At 39.3% G+C, this 16,956-nt stretch overlaps 1 protein-coding gene across 2 annotated transcripts in view; it reads right to left on the bottom strand.

Moving 5' to 3' along the window:
• Positions 1-393: 393 nt before the first annotated feature.
• KCTD3 (potassium channel tetramerization domain containing 3) overlaps positions 394-16,956 on the bottom strand; it is a 57,673-nt gene continuing 41,110 nt past the window's right edge. Inside the window, exons 11-18 of one of the 2 annotated variants that reach the window (XM_005288734.4) lie at positions 12,087-12,174; positions 11,805-11,921; positions 10,298-10,468; positions 7,177-7,332; positions 5,381-5,477; positions 2,484-2,668; positions 2,260-2,392; positions 394-1,659 (exon numbers count right to left, since the gene is read on the bottom strand). In XM_005288734.4, coding sequence (XP_005288791.2) covers positions 1,095-1,659; positions 2,260-2,392; positions 2,484-2,668; positions 5,381-5,477; positions 7,177-7,332; positions 10,298-10,468; positions 11,805-11,921; positions 12,087-12,174 — 1,512 coding nt within the window. In that variant the 3' untranslated portion in view covers positions 394-1,094. Of the gene's footprint in view, positions 1,660-2,259; positions 2,399-2,483; positions 2,669-5,380; positions 5,478-7,176; positions 7,333-10,297; positions 10,469-11,804; positions 11,922-12,086; positions 12,175-16,956 lie in introns of both variants that reach the window. The other variant, XM_005288733.4, reaches the window with a different exon arrangement.

Consider the following 16,956-nt stretch of genomic DNA (forward strand, 5'->3'; position numbering starts at 1 on the left):
TCTTCATAAAAATCCATTAAAGTTGCATGGGAGGTATCCACTTAACTCTGCATGCCCTACTTTTATTAAAGTTTAGTACTACTGATGCTGTAAGGAAGATGTGGGGGGACTTGAATCCAGCATTTCTGGTTGAGGGCTGAAACTCCCATGATCTAGAAGAGCATAACACCACTATAGCATTGTTGTACAGCAGCAAGCTTAGAAGAGGAATGTATGAATAGCCTAGTAAGTTTTCTAACAAGAGATATTTAGTCTATTTCTTAGACATTAGTGTTATATACAGTAATGAGCAGCAAAATGTGTGCTTTTTTCCCCCTCCACAAGAGGTTACAGTTTATAATTTCAGGTATTTGAAAGCTCTGCAAAGAGAAATGAGGAAAAAAGTACAGGTAATAACATTCCTTTGCATTTTAATATTAGGACCAAGATATGCAAAATAATGTTTTAGAGCATCTGTAAGCATAAAGACTTTTTGATTGTGTTTCATAAACAAAAGAATTGTAGCACATAAATGTCAAATTTATCAATACTGAAAAACAACATAGTCGCTCTACAAACAAGGCAAACTTCAGCAAGAGAAGCTTTTCTAAGTGATGAAATAGCTTTTAGCACCCAGCTAATTTTCTGTTAACTTGAAGGAGGTGAAAGGACAAGGAATTGCAAATAATATTCATGGTAACTTTAAGGGCCAGTAAGCAGGTGACAGACATTTAATATTTTGGTGATTGCAAAGGGAAGGTCCAGTAATGGGACTTAGAAAGTTACCTATAAAACTCTTCCTAAGACAAATACTGTAGTGCATGCTGGACTGCATAAAACAGGATTTTACATCAATGTTTTGTACCAAGTATTGTTTGGCTTTATACAATATGAAAATGAAATACATCAATTTAGAGTATGTTTGCTGGTTGTGCTGTAAACCCAAGTTGTTGAGATGCACTATGAAAACTTATTACAGTTTTAACTCTTTCAGTTAGAGACACTTAAATGAAACCTTTTTAAAGGATGAATCTGTAGTGTAAAAGTTACATCCATTTAAGTGTTAAACTTTCATCTGAACCCTTGAAAACAAATGTACATCACTTTTAGCGTTTTCACAAGCTATAGTCTTGGCAGGCAGAGTCACTTTTCTTGTGGCGTGGAGAAGTGGTAGTCTTTGTGGGTGATGGGGACGCTGTACCAGGTGATTCAGGCCCTCCTTCCACAATAATTGGTGAAGACACCAGAGGAGGTACCTTCTTTCTTCCCAGGAACCCTCCTCCATCAAATCCACTTTTCTTTTTATTCTCTTTGTTCTCACTTTCATCATCTGGCCCTCTTTTCTTCACTTCTGAAGAGCTTTCAGGCACTTTCTGAACCTCTGCCCCAGCATCTGATGATATTCTAGTAGCTCTTACTTCAAGTACTGTTGCCTTTCTGTCTGTTGGATTGCTCTCACCTGCTGTCTTCTTCATTTCAGCTTGTACTGGACTCAGATTGCCAGTCTCAGGGACAGCCTTGTCCACCATATTATTGTTCATATTAAAAGTCTGAAAGTCCTTGTAACTGTGAAAGCTCTCAGTCCGTCTTGCCCTTGCTAATAAAGGACTCTCTCTGTATGGCCTTACTGAGCCATACGTAGCAGCTTCATGGATGGTTTCATGGTGCTGTAACTGGAGGCTGAAAACAGATACAACAGTAAAACATTTCTCCCTTCTTTCTTATGTCACGGGTTACAACAAATACTGATGCGAACGAACATCGTCACCCTCCTCAGAACAGACTTCAGCTTTGAAAGGTAAGAAACACGCAGCAGATTGTTCCTTCTCTCTAGCCAAATAGAAAACCATTTGGAATTTGTGAAGAGTACATTGGATTCCCAGATGTGTTACAGAGCATACACATATAATCCATGGGAATAACACTTCTGAACACCTGAGGCCTGATATCCTGTCAGCTGCATGCGTGTTACCCAAAGAGAAATACGATTTTTGAGGGAGGATGTCTCAGAACTATTAATCCCAGAGCACACTCAGCTGTGCTTGTCCTATAATTGGCAGTGGAATGTACTCAGGATTTCCAACCTGCCTATCTCTGTGAGCAAGGGCTCACTCATTCCCTAAATTGTACACATGCAACTCCAATGGGAGCAGTGTCCCAAAAACATCAGGGCACTTATTTAGGTGCCCAGATATGGACTAAGAGTGCCTAAAATTAGACACTCACGTTTGAAAGTTGGCACACATAGCTGATAGTATATCCTGTGGATCTTTGGCCTACCTAGAGCTTGAGTCCCGCAGACGGCTTTGCTGAACTACTGAAGTTGCTGGACTGATGTTAGGAGTAGCGCAGCGTGAGGTGCTCAGATCACACTGATCAAGCAACTTAAGCAGCTCTTCTTCTGTCGGACCCCCTACATCTTAGAAAAGAAAGATAGTGGTCACTGATCACCTCTAATGCAAGCATGTGAGCCAAAAAATAAGTTCTGCTATATTACAACCTACCCTTCTCTTCACTTTTATTAACCATGTCCATCGCTGTGGTCAAATCCCACATCTGAATACTGCCATTTGAATGACCTGTAAAGAGGTAACGTCGTGGTCTTGAGCCCATCCTACTGGATCCTTCACATTCTCGTACAGTAAACGAAGAAATAGTGGTACAGTCTACGGCCTGGATCTCGCATATTCTACAAAAAGGCATTTAACACAAATACAGATTATAATCCTAACTATAGCATCACATATCCTAGAGGGCAATTGTGAGGCTTAATTTATTAATATTAAGATTTGTGATCTCTGGATAGAAGGTGCTATGGTTTATTTTATGCCGAATTACACCTTCTCTTTTAACATCCATTTCTAACTCATAAAATTTTTTGCAGTTCACTTCTAAATGTTACTTTTAGTAAGATTCCAAAAGAGAAGGGAAAAGAGCACCGAGTAGCTGCTAGACATTAAAAAAAAAAAAAAAACCCATAATTAGTTTCCTGCATTCTTATGGAATCTGGGTTACAGATTTCCTGATTCTAGGTTTGCATGTGCTTCTTCAGAGAGATCTGGGCTCAGGATGTGTTCAAAGTCAGCACCGTATATTAAGTATTGTACAAGACTAGTATGTAATTTCCAACTGCTGCGAGTTTTTAAAGTTTACTGAACAAGTTCCTTCAAACATGTCACAGGTACTTGTTCTCATAGAGAAACAAAATCCAGGGCAACTCTTAATTTAAAAACTAACCAGTTTAAGCAAAAAGTTTATTTGCATTCAGAAAATTTCACACCAAGATAAGAATTACATGAGAGGAAAAAACGAGGTTCTGAATGAAATGACTCAAGTTTAGGGTAGCTGTGATATCACTCACCCAACAGTGAAATCAGGAAGCCTGTAAAACTTGGGGATGTTAGCCACCTCCTTCCTGTTCCTACTTATTGTTCAATTTTTTTAAAACACTTGAGGACAAATTCCACCACCGTCATAGCCCATGGTGAGTACCTCCATACTGTGGATTTAGCTATATGGCAAGTAACTGTGTGACAAGTCAGGGTATGACTCTACAGCACAGTGACAGCTCCAGAGTGCGTAGCAATACGCTAACCTGTACTCCAAGACTCTCACTGCGCTGTAGAAGTGTCCATACCGGACATTAGCATGGGGCAAGCTGGTGTGCTATATATTCACACCCTGACTTGCCATGCAGTAACTTACCATGTAGACAAACCCTAGGAGTCATCTAATCCAGTCCACAATAGATTTGCTTTTTGCACCTCCACTGTGTTTTTAGAGAAACAGTGAACAAAACAAATAGGATATTCAAACTGAAACTTTCTCCTGCATTGTATGAATTAAAGGGAAGAAAAAATGGCTAAGCAATGAGAATTACTCTTTTGCTTTACTCATAACTATTGAGATTACTGTGGCATCAAAATTTTAAATTGTGGCTTAATTAAGTTATCAGGGAAGAATAGTCTGATTAGAATACAGAGTCTGCCATAACAAAACAGGACAGGGAACAAAAAAGAGGTTCTGAGTTATTACTTTGTTAAAATTTATCCTAATATGACACCAATTTTAATAAACATTTGGCAGTTTCTTCACTGTGTATGCATAGAACATTAAATCACAGTGATTTATAACATTCATTGGGACAATAATTTGGCCTCCAACCATATTACGGGCTTCTAATGCTACTTGCTTAAAAAACAAACAAGCTGTCAAATGGATAGCCTAGGTGCATGGAAAATGTACTCTCTTGATTAATTCCTTTAACAGTTACTTATGACTATATGTAATGAACTTTGATGCAAAGAAGATTGATTCTCTTAAAGGGTTTGTATTCATTACAAGATTAACCGATGATAGGCCATGTGTTACAGATAGTAGGTACTAGTGAACTACTATTAACAGCCATGGCTGTTCTAGCACTTTCAATTTAAAACTAGTATCCAGGGCTTTCAAGAGCATGTTAGCTACTGCCACACCAGCTTTGGCTTTCATTTATTTTAAAACTAAAAGTAAGCAGAGAATCAGTTTTTTAATGAACGGTAGCAATACACAGCAACATATGGAAGAACAGAAGACCCCTCTAAAGTCAGGAATATAATTAAGCATCCATTAAAAGAGTACACTCATAGTTTGCCTGCAGCCAGCTTGCATTTAACTTGCAAAGTATAATTTTATTGTTATGCTACAAGTGAAACCCAAATTGATTTTTTTATCCTTATTTAGCCCCTTTCATCCAATGCTAATCAGCACGTTTCAAATATTTACTAAGCCTCTAAATATCCCTGGAAGGTAGAGTATATTCATTTTACATATCGGTATAGAGAGACATCTTCACTAGCCCAAGGTTACAGCGAGTTAGTAGCAATGCCCGAAAGATAACCTAGGGGGGTCCTTACTCACAGTTCCCCGTTTTGCTCACTGAATGAGGACTGGGAGTACCGAAGCAAAAAGTCTATTGAGATTATCTATCCAAGGCATTTAACTCAGTTAACTCTTCAAGGTCTTTTTCAAGCAATACATTGTATAGTAAAAGCAAAGCCAAAAGGGTTCAAACAATTTTTTAAGTTGCCTTTCAGCCAATTACACTTTCTATGCTTTTTTGAAATTATTCTCTTTCTTGGGAAGTTTTTCTGGTGAAGTAAGTAAAAGCAAAACCAGACACCCCTTATTGTTGGCATTGATAATGAAACTAGAGCAGAGCAACTGTATGTTTACATTAAAGTGATTATACCAATCAGATACTCACATTAAATCATAAGTGAGAAATGAGTTCTATACAGCATCTTTGTGCTTTGACTTGCTAGCACAAGTATCAGAGCCAACAGTCTTAGTGTCAGCTCTTGGATAGGTACAATAAGTGGATTTTATCAGAGATGCAACAGATGACTCGAGCTTTTACCTTTTCCCAGTAGAAGACAACCTGACAAAGAGTTTATTAGTGACAGGAACAACTTTTTGGATGAACACTTGTTGATCATCACGCTCTCCAAATGGTCCTGTAGTTAGAAAGAGAAACTAAGTATTTCAAAACACATTACTCCAAAAAGTTATTGGCAAAAAAATTAACTATTCCTACCCTGTCTAGAAATAAAAATTACTCACACAGATTCAGTCTGATTAAAGGAACCCGAAATCTACACTGATTCCTAGTTTAGCAAAACACAACACTACTTTTGCATTGTGATGTATAATTACTGACACATCACAATGGAAAACCCAAACTGAAGGGTTACCCAATTATTTTGAGTAATTCTGAACTACCGAGGAAGATGTTAACTTTAGATGGTCAAATCAATTTGATGCATTTTTGTTTTTTTAAACAGAAAATAAACCCATATCTGTGTAATTTTCCATTACTCTGCTATAAAGGGTTAATTTGTTATGATGTATGGCAAGGAAATATTTATGGGATCTGAAATACAATTTGGGGCCCATCACCTCTTGGTCACTAATGGGACCAAATTTTCTAGGGTCTGATTTTTCATGATTGCTGAGCACCTGCACCTCCCCCTAATGTCAAGCGGAGCTGCAGGTGCTTCATAAAATTGATTTTATTTTTTTTCAGACCCATATTGACTGAAAAGTTCTTTATAGCTGTTTGGTAGCCCCTGTGAAAGAGGTTGGAGGCCTTAATTCAATTACTAACAGATCGCCCATCACATTTTTTGTTTGTTTGTTTGTTTGTTTGGGGGGGGGGGGGAGGGCACTAAACTTCTTAACAGGAAACAACCAAGGGAACCTTGCTCTTGAAAGTGGACGGCATCTCCATGTGTAACATTTTGCACTAGTCCAAGATCCTACAATACCAACACCATAAAAAGTTAAGAGCAAATTGGTTAAGAGCAAATTGTTGTTTATCAGTATATGTATTACAGGAGTATCTGGAAGCCTCGATCAAGGATCAGTGTTCTAGTGTGCTAGGTGCTGTATAAATAAAAGACAGTCCTTGCCTCAGAGAGCACAGTTTAGGATTATAACAAGAACTTTTGATGAATAAAAGAAAAACGCACACAAATGAGGATGTTTTTTCCGCTTGCTACCTGCCTACCCATTCAGTGTTCTGTAAAGAACATCGTGCCACATTATTAGTGTTCACATAGGGTTTTCACAATTCTGTTGGTTTTGTAACAGTTTCAATGTAGTTTTGAAATGTAATAGGAGTATAATGTTAAATATTAGACTCACGTGCATAATCTTAATTTTTGTTTAATTTACAAAATGTGATAGCACATTGTGAAACAAACCCAAAAATCTCATGCAAATCAGTTCTAATGTATTCTTTCATAATCTCAATCTTGTTATCTCTCGCTATCAAAAAGGGTACATTAGGTAACCAACAGATTTCTAGGTAATTTATCGGAATCACAAGGCACAACTTCTCTGAAATGGGTCCCTCTGGGAAACCACTTTGCCCAGTACTGTAAAGTGAGTCTATGGAAAGACAAATCAAATTAACTCTAGCTGGAATCAGTTTTCAAACAGGAATATTATAGACATGCTACAGTATTATCAAAATGCAAGCTAATTATGCTGTAATTACTCTGATGTAAATCAGACTCACACACCTGATGTCAATGGAGTCACATGAATGTGAAGCGAGAGCGGAAATCAGGCTAAATGCCTCCAATGACCCTTCAAGAGCACAGTAGCCCTCCAAAAGTCCAGTACGAAGTAATGGAAAAACATTTTTCCTACCTATGTCATTTCCAGAAGAGTAACTACCATGGCTCTCTGTTTCCTCCAAGGACAAGATTTTGAATGAAGCTAAGGGAGTAGACCCTGGCTGTGTGGAAATCATTCCTCTGAATCGAGTCACTGTCCATGTCCGAACGTGGTTGTTGTCGGCACAAACTAGACAGAAAAGAAAAAAAACAAAACAGAAACATTGGAATATTTACAATGGATGAAAGACTGTTTTTAAAACACCTTTTCATTTATAAGCCATAACATTTAGGATGTAATTAAAATTATCTAGGGTCTCAGAGTATCTCTACACAGCAACTATACATCCGCGGCTTGCCTGTGCTAGCCGACTCAGGCTTGGGCTGTTTCATTGCTATGCAGACTTCCAGGTTAAGGCTGGAGCCTGGGCTCTAGGACCCTGCAAGGTTTTCTCTTTGCTGTGTAGACATATCCTCAGTAATTAAAAAAACATTAACTTCTGAGCAAGTTCAATAAAATGCTTTCAATCAAACTGCGATAAAATGAGAGGAAACTGTGGTCATCCACAGTTAAATTACTTATTTTGTTTTCTGAATCAAAATGCTTATGAAAGCTTAAAAGTAGCAATACATTCTGAATAAATTTGGACTGTAAACGTTACAAACTTTTGAAAAGTGGGTCCTGTGCATACTGCATGTACTGTACAACTCCTGACTTCTAACATAGTTTTGGCTGTATGTTATATAAGTCACGGAGCTTTTCTGCCTTGGCTTTCCCATCTATAAAGTAGGAATAACATCATCTGTTTACTACCCTGCAGTGCTGTTGTAAGGTTTACTTAACATGTGAGGGTGTACTTCTTACTGTTGTTGCAGTCCAGGATCGTCCAGAGGATTCAGGGGGTCTGGGGCAAAGCAATTTCGGGGACCCCTTACATAAAAAAAACTGTTGTAACACTATAGAATACTATATTTTCATGGGGCCTCCTGTGGGGCCCGGGGCAAATTGCCCCACTTGCCCCCCCTCCCCTCTGGGCGGCCCTGGTCCCTTCTGGCTTTAAAATCCAATTAAACCTACGTACTACAAATTATTTTAACACATGAAGTTACAGTGTTTCAAAATGACTATTCAAGAACAAGCATCTTGGGCTAAATCTACACTTACAGCAGTGTGTAGAGTACAAACACTCCATCTGTAGCTACACACCACAGTGAAAGGCTCCAGTGGAGAGGAAAGGCTCTGGCAGCTCCCTGTTGCTGGAGCCTTTCACTGTGGCAAAGAAAGGCTCTGGCAGGGGGAGGCAGCGAGGAAAGACCCCTTTCCCCGCTGCCTCTGCACTGCCAGAGCCTTTCACTGCAACAGAGAAAAGCTCCAGCAGCATACACTACACTGCTAAAAACAGCAATGTAGACGTAGGGGGCACTGCTTAGACATGTCGAGATCTGTGCAGTGTACAGGCGAGTCTCATCTTACGCGGGGGTTCCGTTCCGCGGTTAGCGCGTAAAGCAAAAACCGCGTAGTCAAAATTACATTGAGTTGAATGGCGGGCGGAATTGCCCGCATTACAGGTACAGTATTAAAATGGTTATTTTTCTCTTTTTTTTGTTTTGTTTTTGTCGACTGCGTAAAGCTGAAATCGCGCATGTTAAGAGCGCGTAAGATGCGACAGACCTGTATATACCCTGGGGGTTCCAGCATATAAGGCACTCTGTTCTATTTGCCTAAGCCACGTCTCACCATCTAAACTGCTATTTATACCTGTGCTAGCTGGGTGTGAAGTGTCTGTACTCTACACGCCATTGTAGCCTTGCATGCACTGACCATTAAAACAAATGAAAACATATATATTTCAGTCACATATTCAATTAAATTTGAGTTTATCTGAATGTGAGCATATTCAAATAAAGACATTTATTGCCTTTACAGCAAGGATTTACACAAACACACACACACACACACACACACTCAGGAATTCATTTAAACAATTTCTTATTTTCTTCCATTTCTTTAAAAAATTTTAATGAAATTCAATGCAAAAATAACTCACTCTGTTAGATGGTGTTATGAATAAGCTCTGAAATGCACAAGAATCATATTCTATTTTATGATTCTCTGTCCATGTGCAAGATACCTCCACCCAATTTACTTAACTGGAAATTTACAGCTATATGCACAACTGCTGGTTCTGATAATAGACTGGTATATGCAGAGAATTAGGTTAATTTAACCCATATTTTATTGCTGGTTTCAGAAATTAGTATCTTTTATAAGGCTAGGTCTACACTACCCGCCTGAATCGGCGGGTAGAAATCGAGCTCTCGGGGATCGATCCCCAAATTGATGCTCTTACTCCACCAGCGGAGGTGGGAGTAAGCGCCGTCGACAGGAAGCCGCAGAGGTCGATTTTGCCGCCGTCCCTACAGCGGGGTAAGTCGGGTGCGATACATCGAATTCAGCTACGCTATTCGCGTAGCTGAATTTGCGTATCTTAAATCGACACCACCCCCCCGTAGTGAAGACCTGCCCTTAGACATTTTATTTTTTTTCTGGAACAAGCTTATCATGAATTGCTGCAAATGGAATTATTTGTACAAATATTAAATGTCTTATAAAGACCAAGATTAGGACAAGCATATAGATCAGTGGCTCTCAAACTTTTGTACTGGTGACCCCTTTCACATAGCAAGCCTCTGAGTGCAACCCCCATTATAAATTAAAAACACTTTTTTATGTATTTAACACCATTATAAATGCTGGAGGCAAAGCAGGATTTGGGGGGGGGGGGGGGAGTTTGACAGCTCACGACCCCCCATGTAATAACCTCACGACCCCGAGGGGTCCCAATCCCCAGTTTGAGAACCCCTGACATAGATAATTTTAACCCAATTCTTGTTATATGCAGATGCTAAAAGGAGATGTATTGTAACAATAGTATAATTAACCGAAATCTCCTTAAGTAAGTTTGCAATGCCATTAATTTTTTTTAGAAGTTTTTTTTTCTTAATATGCTGTTCTATACGTAATCTACTATGTTTAGTAATTCTAAATGATGGGATTTGAAGAAAAGGAAAGACAAGGAGCATGAACATTAGAAGAAATAGAAAAGGGAGAATGAGTGACACACACGTGCATCTATACATACAAATAAGATTACCTGACACAAGATGTTTCTCAGACAGCATGATCTTTGTAACAGGACTTCGATGAACTGTAAAGGTCTGAAAAAGTTGAGGGCCTGACCCAACTGTTTCAGGGTGCTGTACAATCACTCTTACTGCTCCGGAGCTGGTGCCATACGCAATCTCAATCCAATTACCACTTACACCTACAAAAAGCACAAACATTGAGATGTTTTAAACCAACCACCATTCCTCAAAGGGGGGGGAAAGTTACATCGGCAGATCTGTAACACTGAATAGCTACTTATTTTAGCACAAATATTTAAGTTCATTAGCAAGTGTAAATAATGTCCTAAAAAGGGTTAAATTAATTTTACCTACTCTGCAAGTATTTGCTATCTACTGTTGCGCAGTATGCCCCAGTGCATCCTGCCATTCCCCAAAACAAAACAAAAAAAGCATATGAGGGAAGAGACCAAGCAAATCCCAAAACACATACTATATGCCGGTTCCTTGCCTGTGGTCCCAAAGAGGCATTTCAGTGCTTTTTAGAATTCAGAAACATGGAGACTAGCACCTGTATTGGAAGATTTACTTCTCCTTGTAGGGGGGAAGACAATTATATTAAGGAAGAAAAAATGTTGTATTAACAATACAGGTATGGGAAAGATAAACAAAAAAAAAGGTGATGAAATGCCTAAATCTTCATCTGAAAAAATATCTGCATCCCACATTTAAAAGTAATAACTTTCATATATCACAGTTTGTTTTGTGGTTTTTGCTTTATCTCCAAATGGTTATGACAGTTCATGAAAGGGTGAAGTATGAGCAGTAACTTGAATGAAGTTTATCAATGATGTAGCATTATTTTTTCAGTAAAACACCATCATGTCTACAATATTCTGTTATACTTTTTTTTCTTCCTTAAGGCTGGGGATCACTCCATCTGTTCAGAACACACAAGATCAGAAGAGCAACCCCAAACTGTCAAGATTAATAGTGGGAACTTTGATCTGAACCCATGTTATGGTCTCTTAATGCCCTTTAATGCTTGGGTGCAGAGACTCCTTGCAAGCAACTTTGGCACAGTCTGACCAAACTGGAACAGGACACGCAAGACTGTGGCCACCTTGTCCACATAGCATAAGGACCAAACTGATAAGAGTGTTGGTGCTTTTGAAAGTGAAGGACTTAAAGTGTAGACTAAGGTGCTGTGAATAGCTTCCTAAAGAGGTCTGGGAATGCAACTTAATCCAAACCAATACTATCTGTCATTCCAAACCGTAGTATATCCTTTCTAAAATATTTTTTTAATTAAATTCATGTCCAGGTTGACAGTCTGCACACCAATTTTAAGACTAATGAAAATTAAAATGACGATTAAACACTGATAACTGTTTTATAATGGAATATAGCATACAATCCTTAAGTAACCTTATCAGTGCTACTGCTGTTAGACATCTAAAATACTTTTAAAATATGAAAGTGAAATCTCTATGTGCAATGAGTTTCAAGGGGATGTAAAGGATGCATGATACAAACTTGTCTTGGGTGTGAGGTAGACACTGAGTGCTGTAATGGCATCATTAGAGGGATCATGATAAAGTTCTGTCACCAGAAGATCATTATCCTTCATTCGCAAGGGAAACTTCTGCATATCTGCATAAAAAAAATATAAGTGATATCCAAATAAATAACAGCAGAAATGTAAAGTCAGTTCATAATAATGATTACACTTATGAACAAGAGATAATATTCCTGTTAGGAATAATTATTTTACAAAATTGAACATTACAATATTAATTTTGCTGTTTTTGTTCTTACCAATGTAATATATAGAGCCATTGTTACAGCCCAGCAGTAGGAAAGATCCAGCAGTATCATAGCTGGTGATAGGGACAACATCCTGAACCTAGTACAACAGTAAATAAAATAGAAAACATTAGTTCACCATTTTCTTTCAATTCTAAATGTAAGTTCATTTACAATTTTCTTTGCTGTTTCTTGTAATATTTTGTTTTAAAAAAATCATTTTGATTCTTATACTGTGTGTAGCACCATACCACTATTTAAAAAACAACACAAAAAAACCCTTCCCACCACTGCCCCAGGTAGAAGTTTCAAAAGCTCTCAGCATATGCCTAACTCTTCTCCCATTAAAATCAATGGGAGTTCTACCATTGAATTCAATGGGGTAGAGTTAAGCCAGCACTGAGTGTTTTTGAAAATCCCACCCTAAATATGCACATACGGACACAGAGAGAAACATGGCAACTAAAAGCTGTAATTATTGTAAATCAGCATTATGATACTGTCAAAAGGGAAAATACCAACATTGACTATTTTCAAAAATTCAAGTTTCTGCTAGAGCACAGTTTAAATAGTACATTCTAACTTTTTATATTATATGTATATATATTTTAAAATCCTCAGAACAGATTTTTTTTTCCGTCTCCCTGCTGATTTTTAGCAAGGGAGAATTAATAAATTCAAGAGCAACCATTTCAAGTGTATTTGAGCCTACCCCTTCTCCTCTCCCGCCCTGTGGAAACTCCTGTCTGCCAGCCTCTCCAGCAGCAGCAATGTTGAGAAAGGGCCTCCCTGTCAATCTATGGAAGGAAAAACTGGTCTCTTCCAATTCCCATGTTTCAGTCATTTCTTAGCCCCACAAAGGGAGCTCAAGGGAATGAAAGGGGATCTCTTGTGTTCCAAGAACCCATTGGGTTCCAGTCCCACGCAGAGTTGGGACTACGAAGGCTGTTGTTTCCGAGTCTGAGGCCGAAAGAATGTCTCCTTTGCCTGAGATCCCCATGCAGAGACAGGATAATCAGCTGCTATGTTTCTCCCTGCCCCCTATGAGAGTGTACTCATTATACTTGCACATGAGAAAGGAAGCTCAAAAAAAAAAAAGTCAAACTGATTTTACATAGAGCACAGTCAAATGCACACCATAATTAAAAAAAAGATTTTCCCCTCAACCAGTAGTTCAATTTCAGTCGAATTAGTTGCTGTCCAGCTATACTGAAAGAAGGGCAGGAGACACTTGATATGAATTTAATCAGGCTGCAACTTTATTATTAGATGTCTTGAACTACCTGGCTGATAAAAGTGTACCATGCAGGCAACTCCATGTTCATTCAAATAACTACCTGGAACTTCCACCAGCTCCTGTTCATTTTCCATCCAGGTCCCCCATGGCTTGGACCTTACCGTCCACTCTCTCGCGTAGGAGAGTTAAGGTGGGCTATAAGAAAAAGGGGGTTGGCTCCCTGCCATACCAATCATAGGAGCCCCGAACAGCCTTCTCCCCGTCCCTCCCATTCCGTTCTGTTCCTTTCCTTTAACCAGCAGGTCCTTTAACCAGACCATTTATCTGGTCACTGGATGCCTTCCCTATGGAGTACCTATACTGGATATCCACCCCCTTTAACGCTGCCAGAGAGTCTTCAGTGCCCTAACTCGTCCATTAGGTCCTGGCAGATAAAAATATTAGGTATTTTAGTGGTTATACTATTTTCTCATCATTTCATGCTATTTATCCAAGAAAATCAGCTATAGAAGGAAGCATCTGTTGTAATATGCTTTGAGATCTACTGATGAAAAGTGCAATACAAGAGCTACAACAGATGATAGTACCTAAAGACTTTTGCCCTAGTCTACATTCTAATAAAACTGAATTTCGATAGCCACCTCTGGTAGCAAGAATGGATGAAACTCCATTAAACTCAGGAATACCACAATTTGGCATATCTACAGTAAACTTACTATAGGTTCTTTCCATTAGCTGGCCACGGAGGGGAAGTCATAGTAAGTAATGGATTGTTCACAAAAACAAACACAAACAACACTGAAGGACAAATTTGTGACCTCTATTAAACCACGTCTGAAGCTGATTAAAACAGAAATCATGAGGAGACTTTCAAAAGGTCCAAAGAACTCAACTTACTGGGACCTACAATAAACCTAGCAGAGTAAATTCATTCTTTATGATGATGTTTGTGAGACAGCAGCACTGGCATATTTTTCGGTGCTCCTATACAACAGACACTTGTGTTTTTCCTCAATTTGGATTGACCGCAAAAAGCAACATTTTCAGACCCTGGCAATTTTTGATTTGGTCAAATTAATCCTTTTATAGCACAGCTGGATTCTCTGCCAGCTGCCTAAGGCTGTCTACACTACGAGTTAGGAGTATTATTTCCCTGCTCATGTATACACAGTCACGCACTAGCGAGTATAAGTGACAGAGTAGCTGTGGTAGCAAGGGTAGTGGCAGTGGAGGGATGGCTGAGCTGTGCCGAGTACATACCCCCTGGTTTCAGCTGGAGTACTGTGTCCAATTTTGCTCACAGATGTACAGAAACTAGAACGGATCCAGAGGCAAGCGACAAAGATGATCAAAGGGATGGAAAGCAAGCCATCTGAGCAAAGGCTGAAGGAACTGGGCATGTTTAGTTTGCAAAAGAGGAGATTAAGGGGCGGGGAGGAGGGAGACAGGATAGCAGTCTTCAGACACTTGAAAGGCAGCTATAAAGAAGATGGAGAAAAGTTATTCTCTCTTGCCATAGAAGGTAAGACAAGAGGCAATGGGTTCAAATTACAGCCTAGGCGATTTAGATTAAATCTCTGGAAAAGCTTCCTAACTGGAAGAACAGTAGGACAATGGAACAGACTGCCTAGGAGGTTGTGGAATCTCCTTCACTGGAGGTTTTCAAAAGGAGGCTGGATCGCCATCTGTCTTGGATGGTTTAGACACAACAAATCCTGCATCTTGGCAGGGGGTTAGACTAGATCACCCACTAAACTGTGGGTTGGGACCCCAAAGTGGATCATGACTCTATTTTAATGGGGTCACCAGGGCCAGCATTAGACTTGCTGGGACCCAGTGCTGAAGCTGAGGCCCCCAAGGTGGCAAGGCTCGAGCTACAGCCCACTCTCCCTCCAACTAAGGCGGAAGGCTCGGGCTGTGGCCCCTTCTCCCCCCACCCAAGGCGGCAGGACTCAGGCTCCAGTCCCCTCCTGGGGTCATGTAATAACTTTGTTGTCAGAAGGGGGTCAAGGTGCAATGAAGTTTGAGAACCCCTGGACTAGATGACCCTTAAGGTCCCTCCTAACCTTATGATTCTATGCTTGTATTCGGCACAGCTCCATTGCCACTACCCATGTGACCGTGGCTACACTGCTATTTCATACTTGTGCTAGCTCAAAGAGAGCTAGCGCGAGCATGTGTACACGAGCAGGGGGATCAGCCTCCCAGCTCATAGCGTAGACATAGCTTAAGTGACCAAATGATGAGCAATTTTTACCTGGTAGATGAGAACTTGAGATACATCTAGAAATAAAACTAAAATTACATGACAACAGTTCCTACTTGCATAAGTGACTAGAAACGAGCCACTGAGAATTACTATGTGGCAGACTGAAATCTTTATGTGAGCAATTTAATACAGTGTTGTCAATTTAAAAAATTGAAAACTCAACCTCCTCTAGCTGTTTACACATTACTGATTTTCATTGCTAGATTATCTAATGCCTATAACCTTCTTGCTATATCATATGCCATCAAAATCTTGCCTAGGGAATGAGCATTAGGGAAAGCCACCTCAGCTAGTCTGCCCCAGTCTCTGACACTCAGGGAGGAGATGCCAGAATCTATTATGGATACAGAAAAAATTATAACATCCTGAGGAGGAATTATATAAAATGCATAAGGATCTCTCTTAGCTAGAGGGAGAGTGGCTGGAAGAGAAAAAACTTCTTTAAAGTAGAGCTTGAACTATGGGCAATTCAGAAAGAAGGGATGGGAAAGCATTGACTAAAAGATGACTTGTAAGAGGATGGAGTATTTATTGTGTTTATATCAAGATCACAGGACACTGTAACCCCCCCCTGCCCAATGTAACTGAGAATGGCTCTCCCAAAAAAGGCAGAACAAGAACCTACTGAAGCACAAAGTTTAAATGATTTTTTTGTATTAACGACTGTGGGTTGCGAGGAAAGTATTGTATGTTTTCTAGTTTGAGAAGTAGGACTACAAAAGCCCAAGAACTAGCACTGCATTTTAGGAGCATGCCCACTGTAAGTGGAAGTACATTCTGTTGGCTTTACATTGTACAAGGTTATAATTTGCATTCCCTTTTCTAACTCAAAAGGGAGTAACTCATGTCTTTGCATAGGCCTTCTTTGTATGTTCCAAATCTAGTTAATTTAAAAAAAAAAAACCTGAAGAGTAAGGGAAATAAACGGCGACATCTACTTTACGAAAACTTCTTCATTTCCTTAATTTATGAGGTCTTTTCCTTTATGCTATCTTTGGGAGTCTACGTGCTCTTGTGAAAATTTGCTGTTCCTTTTCAATGAGAAATCCTGTTGCTATAGACATAAAATTACCCACTTTTAAATTTAAGTACTACAATCAGGAACCCCATTTTGGTCTCGACCCATTATTTTTGCCCTCGCAAACTTCAAAGGCTCTACCAGGAAGTTCTTTAATAGGGTCTAAGAAATATGTTTTACTGCCAAAAGTAGGTGATCAAAAAGTATAGTTAATTGTTTCATAAATTTATATTAACTTATTGATTTCCAGAATTTGCAAATTGATGTCCCAGAAGCCTGTGTGACTAACCCTCAAGAACCAGAGTTCTGAAACAGCTGCGATTCAGAATTCGGACACAGAATTACACAAGGGTCGGGG

Source organism: Chrysemys picta, chromosome 3, assembly GCF_011386835.1.
Source record: "Chrysemys picta bellii isolate R12L10 chromosome 3, ASM1138683v2, whole genome shotgun sequence".
NCBI lineage: Eukaryota > Metazoa > Chordata > Testudines > Emydidae > Chrysemys > Chrysemys picta.